The sequence below is a fragment of the Pollicipes pollicipes genome, unplaced genomic scaffold (assembly GCF_011947565.3).
Source record: "Pollicipes pollicipes isolate AB1234 unplaced genomic scaffold, Ppol_2.1 Scaffold_4740;HRSCAF=5597_pilon_pilon_pilon, whole genome shotgun sequence".
NCBI classification, from domain to species: Eukaryota; Metazoa; Arthropoda; class Thecostraca; order Pollicipedomorpha; family Pollicipedidae; genus Pollicipes; species Pollicipes pollicipes.
The window spans coordinates 31,229,791-31,249,456 of NW_023596545.1; the positions used below are offsets into that span (position 1 = coordinate 31,229,791).

The 19,666-nt window shown below is 53.0% G+C and overlaps 1 protein-coding gene across 2 annotated transcripts; it reads right to left on the reverse strand.

The window, feature by feature from the left end:
- Orc5 (origin recognition complex subunit 5) lies at positions 1 to 19,593 on the reverse strand. 2 transcript variants are annotated; one of them, XM_037222558.1, is made up of 11 exons: positions 19,505 to 19,593; positions 18,207 to 18,330; positions 17,605 to 17,776; positions 14,502 to 14,590; positions 13,494 to 13,680; positions 12,828 to 12,958; positions 11,486 to 11,625; positions 2,390 to 2,489; positions 1,799 to 2,032; positions 1,230 to 1,342; positions 1 to 447 (listed from the first exon to the last, which is right to left on the reverse strand). In XM_037222558.1, the coding sequence occupies exons 2-11, from the start codon at positions 18,255 to 18,257 to the stop codon at positions 402 to 404; spliced, it is 1,263 nt and encodes a 420-aa protein (XP_037078453.1). In that variant the 5' UTR covers positions 18,258 to 18,330; positions 19,505 to 19,593; the 3' UTR covers positions 1 to 401. The 2 variants fall into 2 exon arrangements, with proteins under 2 accessions (XP_037078453.1, XP_037078454.1); XM_037222559.1 differs by having other exon boundaries at positions 19,554 to 19,567.
- Positions 19,594 to 19,666: the final 73 nt, after the last annotated feature.

A 19,666-nucleotide genomic window follows, 5' to 3' on the forward strand; every position in this document is an offset into this window, starting at 1 on the left:
TTGTATATTTTTGCCGAAAAGCCACTCGCAGTCACCGAAAAACGGAACCAGTGAGCGCCGCGTATTCCGTCCATGGAGGCATGTTTCACCGATCCCACTTCAAAACACAGTTTGTACTTCACAGAACGTCTGGGGCGCCTCAGCGTTCTCAGTTTGGTCCCAAGAGGCTCAGATGCGTCGAAAGACCATCTCTCGTCCATTGTGCATGTTGTCCTGCAGCTTTTTGACTCATCAGAATGAGCTCCCCTTGCTGTGACGTTGGGGCAATATAAACGCGTTCACTGCCGTCGCAAGCTCACTCATTCGACTCATACGAGAATCCACGCCAATCGCTCAAAAGCTTCAAATTATTGCCATACGATGGTGTTTGTGAAGTCCGCCAGAAGGTTTACTGACCACCCTCATACAAAGTCGTACAGGTATCGCTCTACCTCCAAATGCACCGTCCTGAAACAGAAAGTCGTGTCAAAAGGCAAACCCCTTTTCAGGTGTAGGCTAACCGCCACGAATGCCGATGAGCCACACCAGCCAGCCCGACCGACTGACACTTATTTGGCCACTCAAACGCCGCGATGGGATGGCCATACGGCACATAAGACGGGGCACACTACCAGAACCCGCCGCCTGGTTCCCGTAACCCGATCCCCAACATTGGCGTGCCGGAGAGGTGCTTCAGGGCGCGCGTAATTTCCCAGCGACCAGCCGTGTTACGCATGCGCAGCCCAAGTCTGACGGCGGCCGACGGCGGGTAAGCTTGGCATTGACCCGCCCTGCAGTGTCTGGGTGTCATACGGCTAGCGTAGCGTAGCAAAGCCCCCGCTCGCCCGCAAGCGTATACGACCAGCCGCAGCCGGCTGGCGACGGGCCGTCCCCCGGAGATCCACACGGTCCGTGCTCCACAGCCTCGAACCACGAGACCGCACGTCAGGTCGCAGCCGGCTGGCGCCGGGCCGCCCTTCGGGGACCCACGCGGCCCGCGTGCTCCACAGCCTCGGGCCACGAGACCGCGCGTCAGGCCGCAGCCGGCTGGCGACGGGCCAACCCCGGAGACCCACACGGTCCGCGTGCTCACAGCGTCGGACCACGAGGCCGCGCGTCAGGCCGCAGCCGGCGCACGCAGTACGCCCGCTGCACATATGTGGCGAGCAAACCTGAGCGATCTGATGGGCGAAATCTGACGATTAGTCCCCAGCCCGTCCTCTGCCCGTGACGACCACAGCACGACTCACTTGGCAATTGACTTAATGGTGTCGAAGTCCACCAGACACTTGTACTTGGCAATGTCTAGATTGTCGCTGCCCCCTATCCGCGCCAGCATTCGCAGCGTTACCAGGGACGACACCTGGGCGCAGCGAATACAGAAGACTGGTGAGAATACGACTTTGTCAGGGACACCTGAATACGAAACATACAAGGGTGTCAACGAGGTAAGAACACAGCGCAATAGGTACACAGAGTACAGACAAACAGAAGGTACAACAGACACACCAGGGCACACAGAATACCGAAGACAAGGGAAGGTAACGCATTATTAGTAGCACACCTAGGGACATGGGCTACACGACACTGCTAAGGTCATCACGCTACGCGAGAGAGAAATCAATGCGTGAGTATCAAGCAAAATCTGGCGAGACGCCTCTAATAATTCGATAGCGATAGTAAAGCCGGCATAGGGAAGAAGCATCTTGTTACTCTGCCAAGGCATGCCACTTGCAACCCGACTGTCGCCGACAATGACACCTGGAACGCACGATGTCCAATACACTTTCCAAACGCCCCGCACCCACCCCTTCCCCACCTGCGAGTAGATGCTGGCCGTGGGCGCCACACGGTCCTCGACGATCGCGTAGAAGATGGCGAGCAGCCGGTCAAGAGGGAAAGTCCGTGGTCCGGTGAGCAGGGCCGAGGCACGCGCGCCGGCCGCCGGCCGCGGCCGCACGCGGCCCGGGCCGCGGCCCGTGCGCCGCACGAAGAAGCGCCGGTCCGTCTTGGCCGGGTTGTACGACGCCAGGTAGGCGGCGATCAGCAGAAACTGCGGTGGGGAAGCGAGGGCGAGGCTGTGACGGTCACCCGGCCTCCCAGCGTGCGGTGGGCTCTGAGAGGCGTAGAACGGGACCCGCACGGAGCCGACGACTCGCACCCGACCCCGTCTGTGAGGAACGGAATTTTAATTCGCGATCTTACAGCACCCCGCCAAAATTTTGTGTATAGTTTAAAGTGCCGTCTTAGGAAATACAGCACAGCAAGTAGGAAATGATATGTGGCAAGAATTAAGTCCCGGTGTCCTGCACACACAGATGTCTTATCCCACTACGCTACGCTTCTCCAGCAACAAACACCTTTCCCGGAAAATGTGCATCACGACGCGCCATTCTAACACCGGCCTCACCTTGGAGTAGAAGGGCAGCTCGGTGTTAAGTCGCCTCGTGTCGTCGGCCCCGGCCGTCTCCGCCCCCGGCATCAGGCCCTGCATCCGCTCCCACTGTGCACTGCTCGCACGAAACGGCTCAGGTTATGAGCAGTGCGTGACTTCGCCTTCCAAATGTCGCGCAACATCATGGCTTGTGCCGGTCAATCAGCAGCCCTCGTCTCGCCAGTGTTGGCCCACACATGCAGAGGCCTCTAAAGAACCGAACGCCGGTGAAGGCATATAGTCCTTCTTAAAATCAGTCGGAAGTCTGAACTACAACTTTTGACTTTTGGCAGCTAAGAGATGAGAAAAAAGAGAAACAACTTAAAAAAGGGACAGCAGAGCCATTAAACGCCTGCGCCCTTCCAGAAGTTTTTTTTTCTCATTGGGACATTCTGTACTTTAGACGTTATGTTCCTTGAATATTCTGTAATTTGGGCACTCCGTACGTTTGGACGTTCTGTACCTTAGCCAATACGGTCCGGACCCAACATAACGCATGGGTCTCCCGCGCCTCTCTGCGGCCCATGCATAGTTGGCGCCATGATGTCAGTCTGACTCAGCTCTGGTTTGTTTGCAGATGAAGCCGCAGCGAGAAGCTGCATTCCCTATCTCGATTCCCGAAATGCATTTCTGCCATCTCACGTCTGGACATGTCGGTGTTATTCGTCAGTTGTGTTCATGCACTGTCGTCGTGCGTGCGTGCGTGCGTGCGTGCGTGCGTGCGTGCGTGTGTGTGTTTATGTATAACAAACGTACTACATACTACATACTACAGAATAGCAATACAAGGCATGACACGTAATGTCGCTATATGGGCGATATATTTGTGTAGGTTACAAAATCAGAGCAAAACATACGTCTCAAAAACACATTTCAAGAGGGATCTAGCTCAAAATTTTCAACAAAACAAAGGGTCCAAAATGCAGTACCCTTTCTTGACGTGGCTTTTGATGGATATTGACAGCAAAGTTAGAACAACTGTGTGCCGAAAGCAATCTAACAGCACGGACGTGCTTAGATGTTGACAGTGAGTGTCCTCGACGGTACGAATGTCATTCCTTTGCCATGTATTCAGGCGTGCCTTGTTCTGATGACATGACCACATGCATAATTACTACAAATCAGACAAATCTTGGTGAACATTGTTCACGCACTAAATCCTGACGCTGCAAACGAAACAAGTGACGCATGACGAGGCCGTTTGTCAATAACTCAAGGCAAGACAAATGTCTGCAAAGACAAGATAAAAACGCCTGCCTACAAACGAGATGCAAAGGCTCTACCAGAAATCGTCCCTCGACACGAAGAGGGCAAGAACGACCACATAATACATTCCCATTCATAAGCGCAACAGAGAAATCTCTAACTTCCTTATGATGAACAGCCCTTACAAACCGCACAAACTCAAATCCACCAATGTAGTGTATTCATTCAAATGAAATCTCGGAGGCTGCAAACTTCGTTCCATAGATTATATTGGCGTAACCACGACTCTCACGACGTCCGGCAAGGCACGTACGCGACGGGGCACCTCTGTAGTACATGTGAAACGAACACGGTAAGACATTAGTGAAACGAAATGTTTCACATCAGAAGATATTAAAGAAAGCATCAGACATGATGAAATAAGCACACTTATAGCTATCGGTATATTTCTTTGTAGAAAAGGCTGCTCTATACACAATTTCTTTGCTTAATAGATATGCTCCGCGATACGTCATTGCTCGTTTACGTCATCGTACCTTGGACAGTATTGATTGAGAGCCAGTTGACGGCCGTTATATCTGGATATTGTACTCACGAACGCCAAATATGAACGACTCGACATCTATATTTTTCTAACCTTGATCACGCATAGCTTATGGAATGACAACGTTTGAATGACTATCATGACAGCCAGAATGCAAAGGTGACCTTGAAATACTCTCCTCGAAATAGTCCCCCATATTTGCGGGCGTAGAGTTCAGAAACTAGGGGGATTTAGGTCTTAAGAAGGGCAGGACTATGAACTGTGCCAAAGTATCTTTAAGGGGCTATTTCAGTTCAAGACTCCACAGAAATGTGGAACACTCCCTTCAACACAACTGACGGACAACACTGACTTCCTTTCGCTATGCAATGACATAGGACACTCTCAAGTTTGGGAGAGCGCATTTATCAATTAATTCTTCCCATCCCTAAGCAAAGAAACAGCTTCTTCCACAACCTTTGAGTCATTCGGTGGTGGGCGGTAGCTATCGTACATGTGATTGCAACTAGGTGTTTTGTAATGGTTCTATTCCGGGTACATTATAAACGCATTCAAGCAACCAGATGAGTATCTGTTTTCACTACAATACAAGATGTTCTTAAGATAGCGATGCACAGCTTTTGTCCTTAAAAACTTAAAGCTCGCTGCTTGAGCCTTAAACTTGGGTCAAATCCAAGGAACAATACACGACGCATTAAAAATCTCAATACTATGGAATCGGCAGTTATTTTCATACCTGACAGTGTGAAAACACTTTAAATATATAGCATATATATTGAATTACTTATAAATATACAATAATGAAATTTAATTTAATCTACAATAATAATATAAATACATATAATATATAACAATAATAATATAATAAATGAATATAAAACAATACAAAATAAAGAAATAAATATTATATATATATATATATGCGTGTGTGTATGTTAATATATATATATATATATATATATATATGCGTGTGTGTATGTTAATATATATATATATATATATATATATATATATATAAATCCCTGAATGGTAAAAAGCCACGAAGCAACACTGTCAAGATTGTCTGTGGCTGATTGCAGCTTCTGGTCACCCGTGCTTACGTTAGAGTGGGCGTATCTCTCAACTCATGGTCGAGGAGGACGTCCGGGAAAACCGGGGCAGACCAGCTAGTCATCACGACAGGAAATCCCCGCAGTGTCCATCCAACAACGAGGTGAGCGCCGCTCTCATCTCCCAGGCTTACCGCTTCGTTTCCAACTCCGATATTATTGGAACGCATCCTTCAAGTTTCGAAAAACCGCATACACCTTTTGGTTGCCCAGTATTTCCAACAGTAGTGGTACCATTATGCACGTTATGCTAATAGCCGAGCTTTGGGATATAGTAGCACCAACATTCACATAAAATCAGGAGACCGACTACAGAGAGACCGGTTGAGTGTCACTGGCACGTGACGCCAGTTTCCGCGGCCCTGACGCTGCAAACGCTAATCACCGCCTCGTCGCCACCGGATTTCGCCGAGCTCCCCGTGACGCACCCAACGTTCCGACTGTCCAGTCCCCTCCCCTCGCGGTCTGGCCCAGACCGCAGCACAGCCGCCCGCGTCCGGCAGTTTGTGGCCGACCGGCGGCCGACCAGCGCCGCCCATGGAGAGCGGCATCTCGGTGCGCACCGAACACCGGCCGGCGACCGCACGCCGCTCGCTCTCGCTTAACGACGGCGGGCTCGACGCCCTCTGCGAGGCCACCTACGCCCACTGGGCCGGACACAAGTACAGCCTCATCAACCTGGTGCTGGCGCAGCTGCCCGGCCGGCGCCAGACGCTGCTGCAGGTGAACGCGGCGCTGGAGGAGGGCCGCAGGGCCGCCGTCGCCGCCGCTGGCCGCTGCGCGCGCTGCGGCGCCGCCAGGCTGCGTGTGGCGCGGGTCAGCCTCTCCGGCAGCGTGGCCGACGGTCTGGACAGCACGCACGTGTTCGGGAACAGGCCGTGGCCCGACTCTGACTACGACTACATGCTGGAGCTGGACGCCGAGACCGTCGTGGAGGTCGACGGCGGCGGCGATTGTGACGGAGGCGCGGGTGCACGTGGCGATGTCGACGACGACGGTCACCGCGAATGCGATGATGACGTCATTAGTGCGAGCGAGGACGAGAGTGGGGATGGACTTAAATATGTGAGTCCTTGGGATCTGGAACACCGTCACGATCATGCAGGCAGTGCCAATAATGGTCAGAGCGACCGTAAAAACGAGGGTACGAGTGAGGGCGATAGCGCTGGCATTGGAAGTAATGCAGACTACGGTGACAGTGACACCTCCAACACGGCCAACCGTGACCAAGTGAAATCTGACGGTGCGGAAGCTAGCACAAGCCGTTCCGGACTAACTACAGCCTCTGTTGGCGCCACCGGCACCGTGGCCGCGCCGCCGTCTCCGGCGTACCGCGCGGTGCCGTGCGGCGCCACCGCCGGCTATTTCCACGTGACGTGCCGGCGCGCGTCCGGCTGCCGGCACCGCGCCGAGCTGCCGCTAGCCGCCGGCCACGTGCGCGACGCGCTGGCGGCGGCGGTGGCGCGCGATGCCGCCGAGCCCGTCTCGCGCCACGGCCCGGCCGTCACTCGCCGGCACGCCATGTTCGCCGTCGACTTCGTGGCTTGCCTGCGCGTGGCGTGGCCGGCTGGGTGGCTGGCGACGCTGCGTGCGCGGCGGCGGCCGGCCGGTTGGCCGTCCGCGGCGCTGCTGGCGCGGCTCGGCGACCGGCTGCACCTGGTGCCGGTCGGACCGCGGCCCGACGAGCCGCGGCTCTGGCGCGTCTCCTTCTCCCGAGTTGAGGCGCTGCTGGCCCGCCAGCTGCCCACGCGCGCGCGCTTCTGCCTCATGCTGCTGCGCGCCGTGCGCAAGCGGTGTCGGGCCGACGTGCCGCTGCTCAGTTCGTACCAGCTCAAGACGTGCACGTTCTGGCTGTGCGAGCGGCGTCCGGCGGCCGCCTGGGACAACACGCTCGTCTCCACGTACGCCGTGCTCGACCTGCTGGCCGAGCACGCCGCCGCCGGCTTCCTGCCCTGCTTCTTTTGGCCCGAGGTGAACGTGCTGCGCCAGCCGACGCAGCAGCGGATGGCGCAGCTGGGCGCGGACGTGCGCCGCCTGCGCCACCGGCTGCCGCGCGACCTGGCCGCCGTGCTGCGCTCGTTCTCGTGATGCCGCGGCCAGGGCGGTGGGAGGCGGGCGAAGGGTGTACTGCGGCCTCCACATAACGCGTGTCTGCGACATGCGGCAATGGCTTCTGCGTGACGCGGGCTGGTAGTGTTCGCAGCGCAGGAGGACGAGATGTTGATGTCGTGTTACGCAATGCGTATTCGTTAGCCACAGTTTTCATAACCGACTCGATTTAGGTTGGAATTCCTAGCCAAGACCGCTAGTGGCGTTTCCTTGACCATTCTGGGACGAAAAACGAATTTATGAATGTGGATTCCAGGGCTTAGTCCGGACTAAGTAACCATTAATAGCTCTTATGCAGCTTTTCACACAGTGAAAAGGGTGACTTGCTCTTGGCTGGCGTGCAGCTAGAAATTTAGCGATGTCATTAATAAAAGCTTATATTGTCCACGCCTGGAAAATGAGGATAGAACATTTGAACCAAGCTCATTGCACACACGGTCTGGAGAAGGTATGTACCATGGCAAGAACAGGCACGTCGACAACTTGTAATTTTGCCACAACGACATTTTAATAGTCCCAGTTACGTATTTTGCTCTGTATGTCAAAACGCACATTCGGTAAAATTCGTCATGAATCAAGTCCAGCGAATACCATGGACGGACCTGCATCCCATGTCTGGAAGACCACTGGCAGCGACTCGACCCCGCATCACGCCTCGACCCCCCGCCTCCGCCCGTAATCCGCAGCACCAGAGAGGCGAGCCCTGGGAATGCTGGGGCGCCGGACGTTTTCGGAGCATAAGTTTGTTCAAACGCGGACGCCTGAGCATTCTGCTCATACGTCCGCGCTTCTGCTTCCTTCATGTAGCTTGGTTTGATCAATAACCGTCGTCTGTTAAGGCCCCACTAACCATCGATGATGTTCTTAATTGATAACGTTGCCCATTTTCTTATAACAAAGCAAAGATCAATCAACACTCCTGGGTGTAGTGTCGGACTGAATTGAAGAGTGGGAAACGAAACAGAACTGCAATCAACTCAATTCCAGTAAGCTTTAAGTCTTTCGTGACAGTCTGAGTGGGAAATGTCGCACTGCTGCCAAAGCCGCTCGCAATCAACGTACTGTCTGTTCGAGACTTAAAACAATTTTAGAACTCATACTTCGCCGCCTTTATAAGTGGACGCAACCGACACAATCCAACGCACTTCAGGTACGTTGGCATGTGCCGAAATAACCTGCTTTAAAGAATTCAGGCTGCAACTTTCCGACTGGCTGGTTTTCTGGGTTCGGCACCCGCGCTGTGCAAGGGATGTGTACGCGTCCCGTGACCTCACATCCGATCACAAAATGCCGGGCCAACGGCAAAACTTCGAGACGAAAGCCTAACGTACCCCAACTGACATCACCTGACATCACCTGAACTTTAGCTTGACCACTGCCCCCGGGCTATAGCCCACTCCAGTCAAGGGCGAGAAGCGAGCGCCAAAGCGGCTCGAAGCAACCTCACCGCCCACGGCTGGGTGCATCGGACAGCGGGCGCACCAACTGACCGAAGACCGACAAAAAACCGCCTATTTTCCTCGCAAAGGAGCTTCTGTGCCACACATTGCTAGCATTGCACATTACCGAGCGGGATTGTGTTTGACTCCATTGCAGACCACGGGATCGATTCCGTTTTGAGCGGAGCGAGATTCGAGTTCAGTTTCGTTTGCACTCAGCTCCATCGGATGCGAAATCGATCCGATTCCTTTGTGACAGGAGCAGAAGTGAATCGCCTTCACTTGACAAATCACAGACTCGCGAACGGATGCAGCCACAATATCTGGGCTGTTTGCATAACAAGTTTGACACGTCATAGGCTGTGGGGTGATGGCTAATGCTTCTGTTGGTGGGAAGCTGGGGGGAGGGGTGGACATCGGAGGCGTCATAGCCTGATCACCTCACAATTTTAGACGTAGATTGGCTTGTTCGATAATCCTGCATCTGACCATGTCTTTGATCTATTTTAAGTACATCATCAACCGCGGACCAAGATATTTACTTTTAAAACATCTGTGTGCGCAATCATTGTATATCTACTCTTGAAACAGCTATGTGTAAGGTAATTAATAATACACGAAGGCTTCCGATGCATTGAGAGCCGTGCTTTTCCCATTGTCCTTTGTGAGAACTTTACAAAATGCCGCGACAGTTGGTGCTTTGAAAACATCATATCGCCGGAAGTCGGCTGAAATTGTTGTGAGTTCTGTTTTGGCAGAAGTGACGTTTCGCAAACAGACGTTTCACAAACATAAAGACCACTTTATCGCCCGTGCCAGCGGCGCTTGAGTTGGAGTCCTTCGCGCCATGTTAGTCCAGCAATGACGTCATCACTTCAGCTGCGTCGACAGACAAGGATTTCTGTTTCGCTACTCACGCAATAACGAGACGCCGGCCCCGCTACAATACAACTGACTGTCAGATTTCAATCGCTGCCAATGTTTGGGATAAAAGCGATTGTCAGGGACGTTGGCACAGCCCGGGTTTTCTGAGGAAACCTTGGATAACAATATCTTACAATAGTGTACAGAGGGCAAATACGGACATATCAATTTGCGGCCAGATGATAACCTGCTGCTGAACAGTTAAAAAGTCGAAATTGCCAGCGATGCAGCATATGTTCGATTGCTAGCGTTGACCAGTCAAACCTGATACCTGTCTCGCGGTCGTTCGCTGCAGCGAGGACCAATAATCACCTTCCGTATTCCCTTTGTTTGTACGAGCTGTTAGTTCTTTGATGCATGAGCGTATTTGGGCATAATTTGGCTATATATAGGATGTATGGTATGCCTTGCGTCGGCTGGAGGTGGCTGCTGATTCATTGACCAATGTAAGCGTAGTGGCATGCCAAACCATTGTCGCACAGCTGATGTGGGATGACTGTGCTGCGCAGTGCTTCACAATGCATGGGCAGCTGCGTGATGTTTTCCATGCCTGTGATGAGATAGACATGCAAGCGATGGCTGTGAGAAACCTGATGTGCTAAGTGTTTGTCAGCTGGGCAATATTCTGAGTAGAGAGGCTGGAAACGGAATCATAGCGGGCAGTCGATCGAATGCCATTTCCAGAGGAACCAGCAGGACGGGCATCGTCCGTGCTTCATATTTCCTCTGGTGACAAACGTGGTGCACTTGTGTGCGCTTTAAGTCCACGAAGGTTGGGGCTTCAAGTGTTTTGCATTTTTGGGGTAATTTTGCAATTCAATCGTCAAGCATGCGGCTCCAAAATTTCCATTAGAATCATAATCGGAACCATAATCGTAAATCATTGGAGAAAGGCAAGTAATTTCGTTTCCCACATTAAACCCCGCGCTCAATAACTTATCACGGCAAAGCACATTTAGCCATTAGCAATAATGCTAATACGAGAGTACATTGCATGCCAGCATGACCATTATTCTGCGTAAGCCTCAGTAACAGAAAATATGTTTTCTGATTGCCAACATAGTCGCGGTGGTAATGTCCTGCTTCACATAGCATGCCACTCCGTCTCCGTCAGTGACTCTAACTGAAGTGCCGTTGACGTGGGCCATAAAGACAACTGCCTGGCAGCCAAGCAAGCACACGCCAAACCGTGGCACCGAAAGGACATCTAGAATACACAGAAATAATCACCAATTTTCGGCAGGGTGACAGCCGTTCAAGATATCGACTATCGCGTCATTTTGGAAATGTGTACTAAAGGCAATGGAAAAACACGGTTTCCACCATCTCGGAGATTCTAAATGCCCTTCGGACCATCATAATGCACGTGCATAGCATCAGGCCGACATTGCTGCCTGTTACAACCATCTGAGAGGCGAATGCCTGGATGTGCTTACTGAGTTCTCTATCCTGAAAACCCTGATTCAGAGTCGAAGCAAACGTTTTGAGCATTTATAAGCTATAAATGCGTCGGAGTAAAACTGATTGGCTTGTATTTTTCAGCAGTAATCTTGAATCACACTCGGGTTTAGCTCCATTCACCTTGACGCGGATTCGGAACTGATTCCACCCAAGTGGAATCAACCCCAAGCCCATTCCACCCCAGGCATCATTATGAGTTACGCTGTCAGTCGAGGGGAGGACGTCACCCCTACACAAACGCAGCAGCTCACACCTGCCACCCTGGTGCCGGCGGGCTCACCTGGAGACCTCGCGCAGGTAGACGGTCTTCAGGGCGGCCTTGAGGTGGGGCTCCACGTGGCGCCAGAGGCGGCGGGCGTCGCCGGCGTCCACCTCCCCCGCCAGCACCGGCTCTCTGTAGCGGGCGAAGTTGGCGCGGGCCTGCGGTCGACCGGCGACGCCATGAGCACACACGGCACATCGCCATCGGTAGACATCAGCGGAACAACAGCTTACTATCAAGGCTAGTTGAAGCAAAGCAGACGAGGGCGAGACATACCGCCCATGACGTACATTTAAATCTTACGTGTTCTATCTGCTCGCGCTCCCTTCAGTCAGACTACGGCCATTCAGACCAGACACGAGCGCTGCGAAATGGTAACTGTCTTAACACGCGAGGCGAGCAGGCGGCGCCAACCCCGGCGGGCGGCGCCCCAGGCAGCACACCGCCGGTAGGGGCAGCGGCGTACCGAGGTACAGCAGTACTGGCGGCGCGAGCAGGGGCGGACTCAGGCGCACGCCAGTAACATCACGATGCAATGTATAATACTGAATATAACACACGTACATGCATTTGTTTTCCCCCAAATTCGGTCAGTTCAATACATGATAGTGAAAAATGAGACACATGTACCATGTTCTCGACTCTCGCCCAGCTCGTCAGTATGATGCGGATCGGTTATCACCTGATGTTCAAGACAGAGCACGGAACAGTGAGCTAAATATGCCGTTAGCTCCCACCTCGCGGGGGACCGACGACGCGAGCCGGGGCGCGTGGTCGCATCGTGGCCTAAATACGAGGAGAGGAACTACTCGCGTAGCACGGCTGAGAAAATCGCAGCACATCCCGCTTGCGTGAGCCGAGCTCTCTCGGCCCGGTGATTACATGGAAACCAAAACTGACTGAAATATGGCAGAGAACTACGAAATGTAACCATGTGTGCGATGTAGTGTGTCTATGGATCATCATACAAGATGGTAGCAGACGATACGCGACAGGCGTTTTCTTTTCATGTGCATTTCTAACTGACGTTATTTGTTACGACAGGCACCGAATGCGACGGAATAATTAATTGCAGTGATTCGCACGAGAAGTTTGGTTAGGTGGTCAAATAAACAGCGCGCAGCAATTGCGCCTCATGCGGATGTGTTCGCCTTCTGAAGCCATATCATTTGCTCAATCGTCAAAGACGTCAGCGTAGTCTGAACGCCACACTTTAATGGCAATGATTTGCTGTGAACTTGTAAAATTCTACGTACTTTTAATAGGGAAGTTTCAATAACTCTCGCGCCGTCCGTTCACCTGTGGATATCCTGCGCGGGCACCGCATGGGTCTATGTGGGGCGCGGGCGTTCAGACTGACCAGGTAGCGCAGCTCGCGCAGGTTGCGACAGGGTGCCAGAAACACGGCCAGTAGCAGGCTGAGGAAACCACGGTAGAAATGTTCATCCACCTCAGCCGGCCGGTCCAGCGCCAGGATCTCCAGCAGCGCCCCTGGCGGCGATACGGCGAACCAGGTCACCACGACCGCCACGACCGCCGCTCCTCCCGGGGACAGCGCGGACCGGTCGGCACACAGTCGGCGGCACGGGGCGCTAGATCACGCCCTCCACAAGTCTCGACCGGGCTCCGAGCGGCGATAGACTGAGAGTTACGGCACTGGGATCGTGCCGCCGAACAGGGCCAGGAAGACTCGCGCGTCCCGCACGAGGCCCGCGTGACAGAGCACATGTCGCCATTGTCACTGGCCCACCAGCAACCGGCTTCCTCCGGTGAGCCTACCGCCCCATTGGCCATTACCGTATTTATGCAGTCTCTGTCCCTAGACCGTCGTATACACAGGCCTCCTCGCCGCCCCCCCCCCCCCCCCCCCCCCGAATGCTGACTGCAGTCCAACCCGCGCCCGCGTGCCGGTAAACCAAGGGGTGTCACGCGCAGGGGGAGGGGGGTGTCACACGCAGGGGGAGGGGGGGGGGGGTGTCACACGCAGGGGGAGGGGGGGGGGTACACGTGATGTGACTGTCCTCACCGCGGCTGTACTGCGGGAAATGCACCAGCAGCGGCTGCGGCAGGCCGCCCGGTGTCAGGAACTTGTCCCAGATGATGTTGGAGACGAGCACGAGGCACACGGGGCGGGCGGCCAGCTCCTGCAGCCGCAGCAGGGTCGGCAGCAGCGACGCGTCCTGGTCCCGCAGCCGCTCAGCGTCCTTCAGCACCTGACCGTCCGGCCGAACGGCGAGCACACAGGTCACAAACAGGTGGGTAGAGATCACACGCGATGGGTAGAGGTCACACGCGGCGAGTGTAGAGGTCAAAAGGGATGGGTGTAGAGGTCACAAGAGCCGAGCAGACGTCACAGACAGCGGGAGGAGGACGGGCGAATAGGTCACAAGCGGCGGGCAGAGGGGATCGAAAGCCACGGGCAGTACACTTGCCAGATGCACACTAGGTGCGTGGGGCGTAGCAGGCTCGTGGGCACTCACAGCTGACCCGATGAATGGTAGCAGAGTTATGTCTAGGATGGTAGCAAAGTTATGTTCAACTCCAGATGAGCAGAGCGGACTCTCACCCACAGTATGCATAGATTATTACACCTCGGACTCCAAGTCATTTAGAGGCTGAACTTGATTTTACACCTGACACCGGCTGTCAAAAGCGAAGGTATTCGACTCCGACTCTGTTTCACAAATATCCTGCGCGGATTCGAATCTGACGTTAGCAGAATCGGATCCAATAGTCTGTTTTACGAATTGTCTGACTACATCACTTTACATTGTTAAGCAAGTGCGTCAAGTAGTTGGATACCTGAAAGCAGAGTAAAAACACACGGGTATGATCACCATCAGCTTGAGTAAAGCACGCTTCCAAAAGTTTGCTACCATTGGAGAATGAGCATCCAGCACTTAAGATGTGCGATCACCAGGAGTGAGTGAATCCGAACACCGGTCCACTAACCAAACGAGCTCCCGGAACAGACGGCACACAGTTTAGAAGAATCACATCAGCACAATACCAAAGACAAAACAAAGCCACTCACAATGGCGATATTTTCTTCAGGGTGTTCATCCGCAATGCGCTGCAGTGTTGATACAAAACTGCTCACACTGTCACACCTTTGATCCTCGCCTGGAATGTAAAACATGTGGCATTACACAACAGGTACGCTGCTTAACCGAAAATATATCGGATGCTAGCCTGGATACTACCAAAAGGGGAAGACAAAAATAGGATAGGACAAGGAATAAAGAGATAGACAAGGACAAGAGATAAAGTAAGCATGAGATAAAGTGATTAACTTAACAAGACAACCATGCACTAAAACACCATGACACCAAATATCGCTCAAACCACGCTGGCATCATCCAAAGCTCATTTCATCTGCAGAAGTACTGAAATGTTGACGATGCCCGAAGAGGAGGATGTTAGACAAAATACCACGTTTTGGGTCCGCGGAATCAAACCATAAATGTGTCATCTGCATAAATTGTGGTGTTAAACGTGTTTAACACGGCTAACCGATCACGAAACCGTATTAAGGAAACCCCTACAGTAGTCACTGACGGCGATTATCAGCCTGCCTTAGAACGACCATATCGACAACGTATCTGGAACGAAACGTTCGTAATAGCTTGCCAACACAAGCGCCGACGCGCTACAGAAGCGCCACGAAGAGACTGCAACTAAAACAATCACAAGAAAAGATCCACGTGACTGACGGGCCAGCTCTCCGAAGCTAAAAAAAACAAACAAGCGAATCATTCGCAAACCAACAGGAAGCGCTTGACCTCAGCGTCCAACATACCGACACCCAGCCTGGCCGGCGCCGCTGAGTTTCTCTCCACCGCACGCCTCTCTCCCCGCCCCGCGTGTCGCGATGGGCCGGTGTCGCAAGCGGGGCCGGCGCGGTGCGTGCCTCTGCCCGGGCGGCTGCTGCGACTGCTGCGCGCGCGACCCGTGCGGCGAGCCCGAGCCCGTCGATCCGTGCACGCCGGCCGGCCGCTGGTCCGAGTGGCTCTGGCCCGGCCCCGGTGGCGGCGCCTGCGACGACGACAGCAGCTGCGACTCGGAGGCGCAGGCCGGCCGCCTGGCCTGCGCCCTCTCCGAGTTCAAGCGCTGCGTGCTGGGCACAGTGCCGGCGCGGATCGTGCTCTGCGTGGCCGGCGCCCGCTTCATCCTCTGGCTGTTCGACATCGATGTGTTCGTGGTGCAGGTGTGACGGCGTGGTAATATAAAGCGTCGTTGGTGTGTTGTGGCACTCGGTAACGGCCACAGAAACGAACGGCCAAGATGAGGCGAGGAATGCAGATGTCACGTCATATGCCCGCGAAGTTTGAAATGATGGGCACCAGGTAACGTTTGTGGTCCCAAAGATCGACCTGCGTATCAGTCCACTGTCCTTGGGATCAAAGACGAAATGGTTTGCATACCACTAGTCTACAGCTTTTGGATGCTTTTTTCGAGCTCTTACCAAAAATGTATTGCACTGGTCACGGAAAAGGAAAAACGGAACAAATCAGACAAGACCAATTACAGGCAAAGGTCAAAGCAAATGTACAAGAAATATCCGTAAGACTGAAACCGCTACCGCTTTTTCGGAGAACAGATTCGTCTACTACCACTCTTGCATCGCACTCTTCTTTTACGCCATATCATGCGTCTTGGAGTGACATTCAATCCAAGTATACTGAAAGACGAATTTGGCAGAACATATCTACCCAATTCATGCATATAAAACACCACATTGAAGACTTTGTCACCATATTCATAGATAACTTGTTTATGAGTAATAGTTGATGGTTGGATTAGCCTGTTCACGTACGGAGCTCCGCCATAAAGCAGCTTTAGATAAACTATAGACACCACACTAGATATCTCACAGAATTAGACGAACCTACAGCATACCGATCTACCCCGAAAAGTAAGATTAATTGCTGAACCTCGCTCTGTTTCAGAACTTGGCTTTTGTCTCACATAATGGACACGAACATCAAGTACTTTGTCACATACACACACGCACGTACGCACGCACGCACGCACGCACGCACCACGCACGCGCGCGCGCACACACACCTACACACACCCACACGCGCACGCGCACGCGCACGCGCACGCACGCACGCACGCACGCACGCACACACACACACACACACACACACACACACACACACACACACACACACACACACACACACACACACACACACACACACACACACACACACACACATCAAGCGCAGCGCTTCAGGGGACAATTGCCCGTCGTGAAACACCATTCACAGATATAGCACCTCTAATATCCAGAGCAAAGCTGTTTTGCCTCGCGCGAGAGGCACGCGTTTGTACGTCTACCGGCACGATTGTCCGAGCTCACATGGCATGTCTTTTACATCGGCCAGCGGCCATCGTGGGCAGACCGGGGAATGATCTTCGTCACTGACTGCACGCGTACTGCAGTCGTCGCGTCCGTCCGCGACGCTCAGGCGTCGTATGCTACGGACAAGCAGTCTGAGGAGCCCGGACGGCGGGTCGGGTGCTCTGGAGCGGCCGACCGAGCCTGGTCCCCGCGCGCACCACGGGCGAAGCCACCGCCGGTCGGCGAGGACAAGCAAGCCAGCGAAGCGGCGGGCAAGGCCGGGCACAGGGCGCCAGCGGCAGTCGCATCGTATCCAGCTACACCGGCCCGGCCGGAGCGTGGGTGCAGTCTCCCCCGCTCCTTCCCTCGCCCCCCCCCCCCCCCGCTCCCCCCAAAAGCCCGTAGAAAGGCGTCACGTCAAGCTCGTCGTGCCGGTGCCGGTCCAACTCCAGCTGGCCGGCAGGAGGACCAGGCCGCAGCTGTATTTGCCATCCGCCGGCTGGTCAGTACCATCGCGGCCCGAGCCGCCACTTCCAGCCCGCCCACGCCACGAGCAGGTCAGCACGCGACGCAGTCCGCAAAGGCGGCACCTTGTGCGGGTCACGGACCACGTCGCATCATGCAGGAGAGGACGCACACCGCGCTGTCGCCACACGCAAGACACAGCCGCTACGGTCCCGCCACCTGGCGCAGGACGCGGACAACACAGCGACTGACCGACCGTCACACGCAAGACGCGAAGCTGCAGAGCAGCCCGAGGCGGGGCGCGCGCACGACAGCAACTGACCGGCCAGCTGGCGCAGGACGAGCTGGAAGAGCAGCGCGGGCGTGTAACACTCCACGCAGCTGACCACGGCGCTGAGGCCGGCGAACTGGGACAGCACGTGGGTGAGAGCCGTCGTCTTGCCCGTGCTCGGGTGGCCGTACAGGAACACGGCCGGAGGTACGCACTCATATGGCTGCAAGGCAAACAGCATATGCTCGGTCACTGGTGTCCAATGGACTGGGGGGCACAAACCTTGGGTTATGTGTGGTTTGATGGGACATGAAACTGTGCACTCTGAGTTAAGTATGCCACAGTGTGCAAAAACGCATTCCAATACATCGCACTCCCGCAACACACCATGGTAAACTGCACATGTCAGGCCTTGAACATACATGCCATTGCAGCCAATGATGCAATATGAATGTGTTATCATAGCTCTCACAGTCCAGACTCCAGGCAACATGAGGGTGGCAAGCTCTATTTCAGTTGATACCAAAGCACTGGATGTAAATTACCAGTATCTGTAGTGAAACTGCAGGATACTAACACTGATAAAAACTCAAAATTGGCAGTCAGATTTGCTGTGTCAAAGAAAGAGGCACAGCAATAAAAAGTCTGCTTACCACCAACAGAAGGCTCTTGATTGTGTTGATCTGTTCCTCCAACAGCTCCATGTGGAACTCTTGAGAAAACTGAACAGCTTAGAAAGATCAAAGTTTAGGGAAATGGCAGTCTAGTACAGCTTGCCTGCATGGGATGGTGACAACATGTGAGAAAGCAACTGACAGCTGACGTTTTGGTCATGTTCAGACTTATGTCCTAAAACCTAAAACTTTAAACATCTGCAAAGAAATGCATCAAACTTTCATATAATCAGCTTGATTGCAGCACATACTCAAAAATTTCCACTAATCATGGTGATATTCCCTCAATCTGTGGATCCAGTCAACATTTCTGTACCTAGAGGAGTGTCAGCAATTTGATGCATATTCCTGAAATAAATTCAAAAGCAATTATTTTGAGAAACAAATGGACTGCAGCAAATAAAGCTCATGCCTAAACATACAACAATTGGCTATAAGACTCATGAAAAGGTAACATTTCACTGAAAAGACTTCTGGATGCAACTCCATGTAATTTTGAAGGATTGGCTCTCATTCCAGTGTGATAAGGACCACTGCCAGCTTTCCCAGCAGTGCCCTGCTGAAGTAATCATATCACTAGCATGTTGGTCTCCTTTATCATTTTGCTTTGATCTGGGGTCCTGCCGTGTATTACACTGCAAGCACCATAAAGGTATACAAAGTAATTTCCACTCCAGACCTGGTTCACAAGTATTAAACTAAAGAAGATCCTTTAGCAGGGTTAATTCAAGAATGGCAAAAGCAGGGTTAATTCAAGAATGCTTGAATTTCCAGGCATGGATATCAAAGCATGTTTAACTTGTCACACTCATGAGGAATCTTCATGTTCATCATAACTCTGAGGGTTGATAAAACACTTGTGACTGCTCTTTAGCACTTGCACTATAAATTGCTTGCATACATAGCAATGAGGTGGTAGTATCAAACCATGCACCCACCCACCTAAATAAAACACAACAGTGACTTCTTGTTCTCCTAGATTCCTTGTTCCATAATCCCCCATTAATAGTGACCAGGCCACTTATCTCAAAACAAAGTTCTAGACAAAACTGTGCTTCAGTGAAAAAATGAGGGCATGGCCACTGTTAAGGAGAATACAACAAGTAGGCTGCACCATTTTGAGACAGTGCACATTCAATTTAGCTGGTGGCATCCAGGTCACTTGCCGAAAGCCCCCTACAAGTTTCAGCGCACTCCTATTTTTTCGATTTTCTTCAAGTACTTGCCCATCCTTTAGAGCAAGAAAAATCGCCCCCGAGAGCATCATACGCACATACCGTAGCAAAGACAGCCACAACATGCAACACAGGCACAGCAGGTCTTTACAGGGTTTTGTACTGGCGCCGAAAACAATGTATTGGCTGCGTACAGACCGCAAATCGCTCTGCATGATGGCGCACATGAGCCAATGCGTCACCACACCGAAACAGCTGATCAGC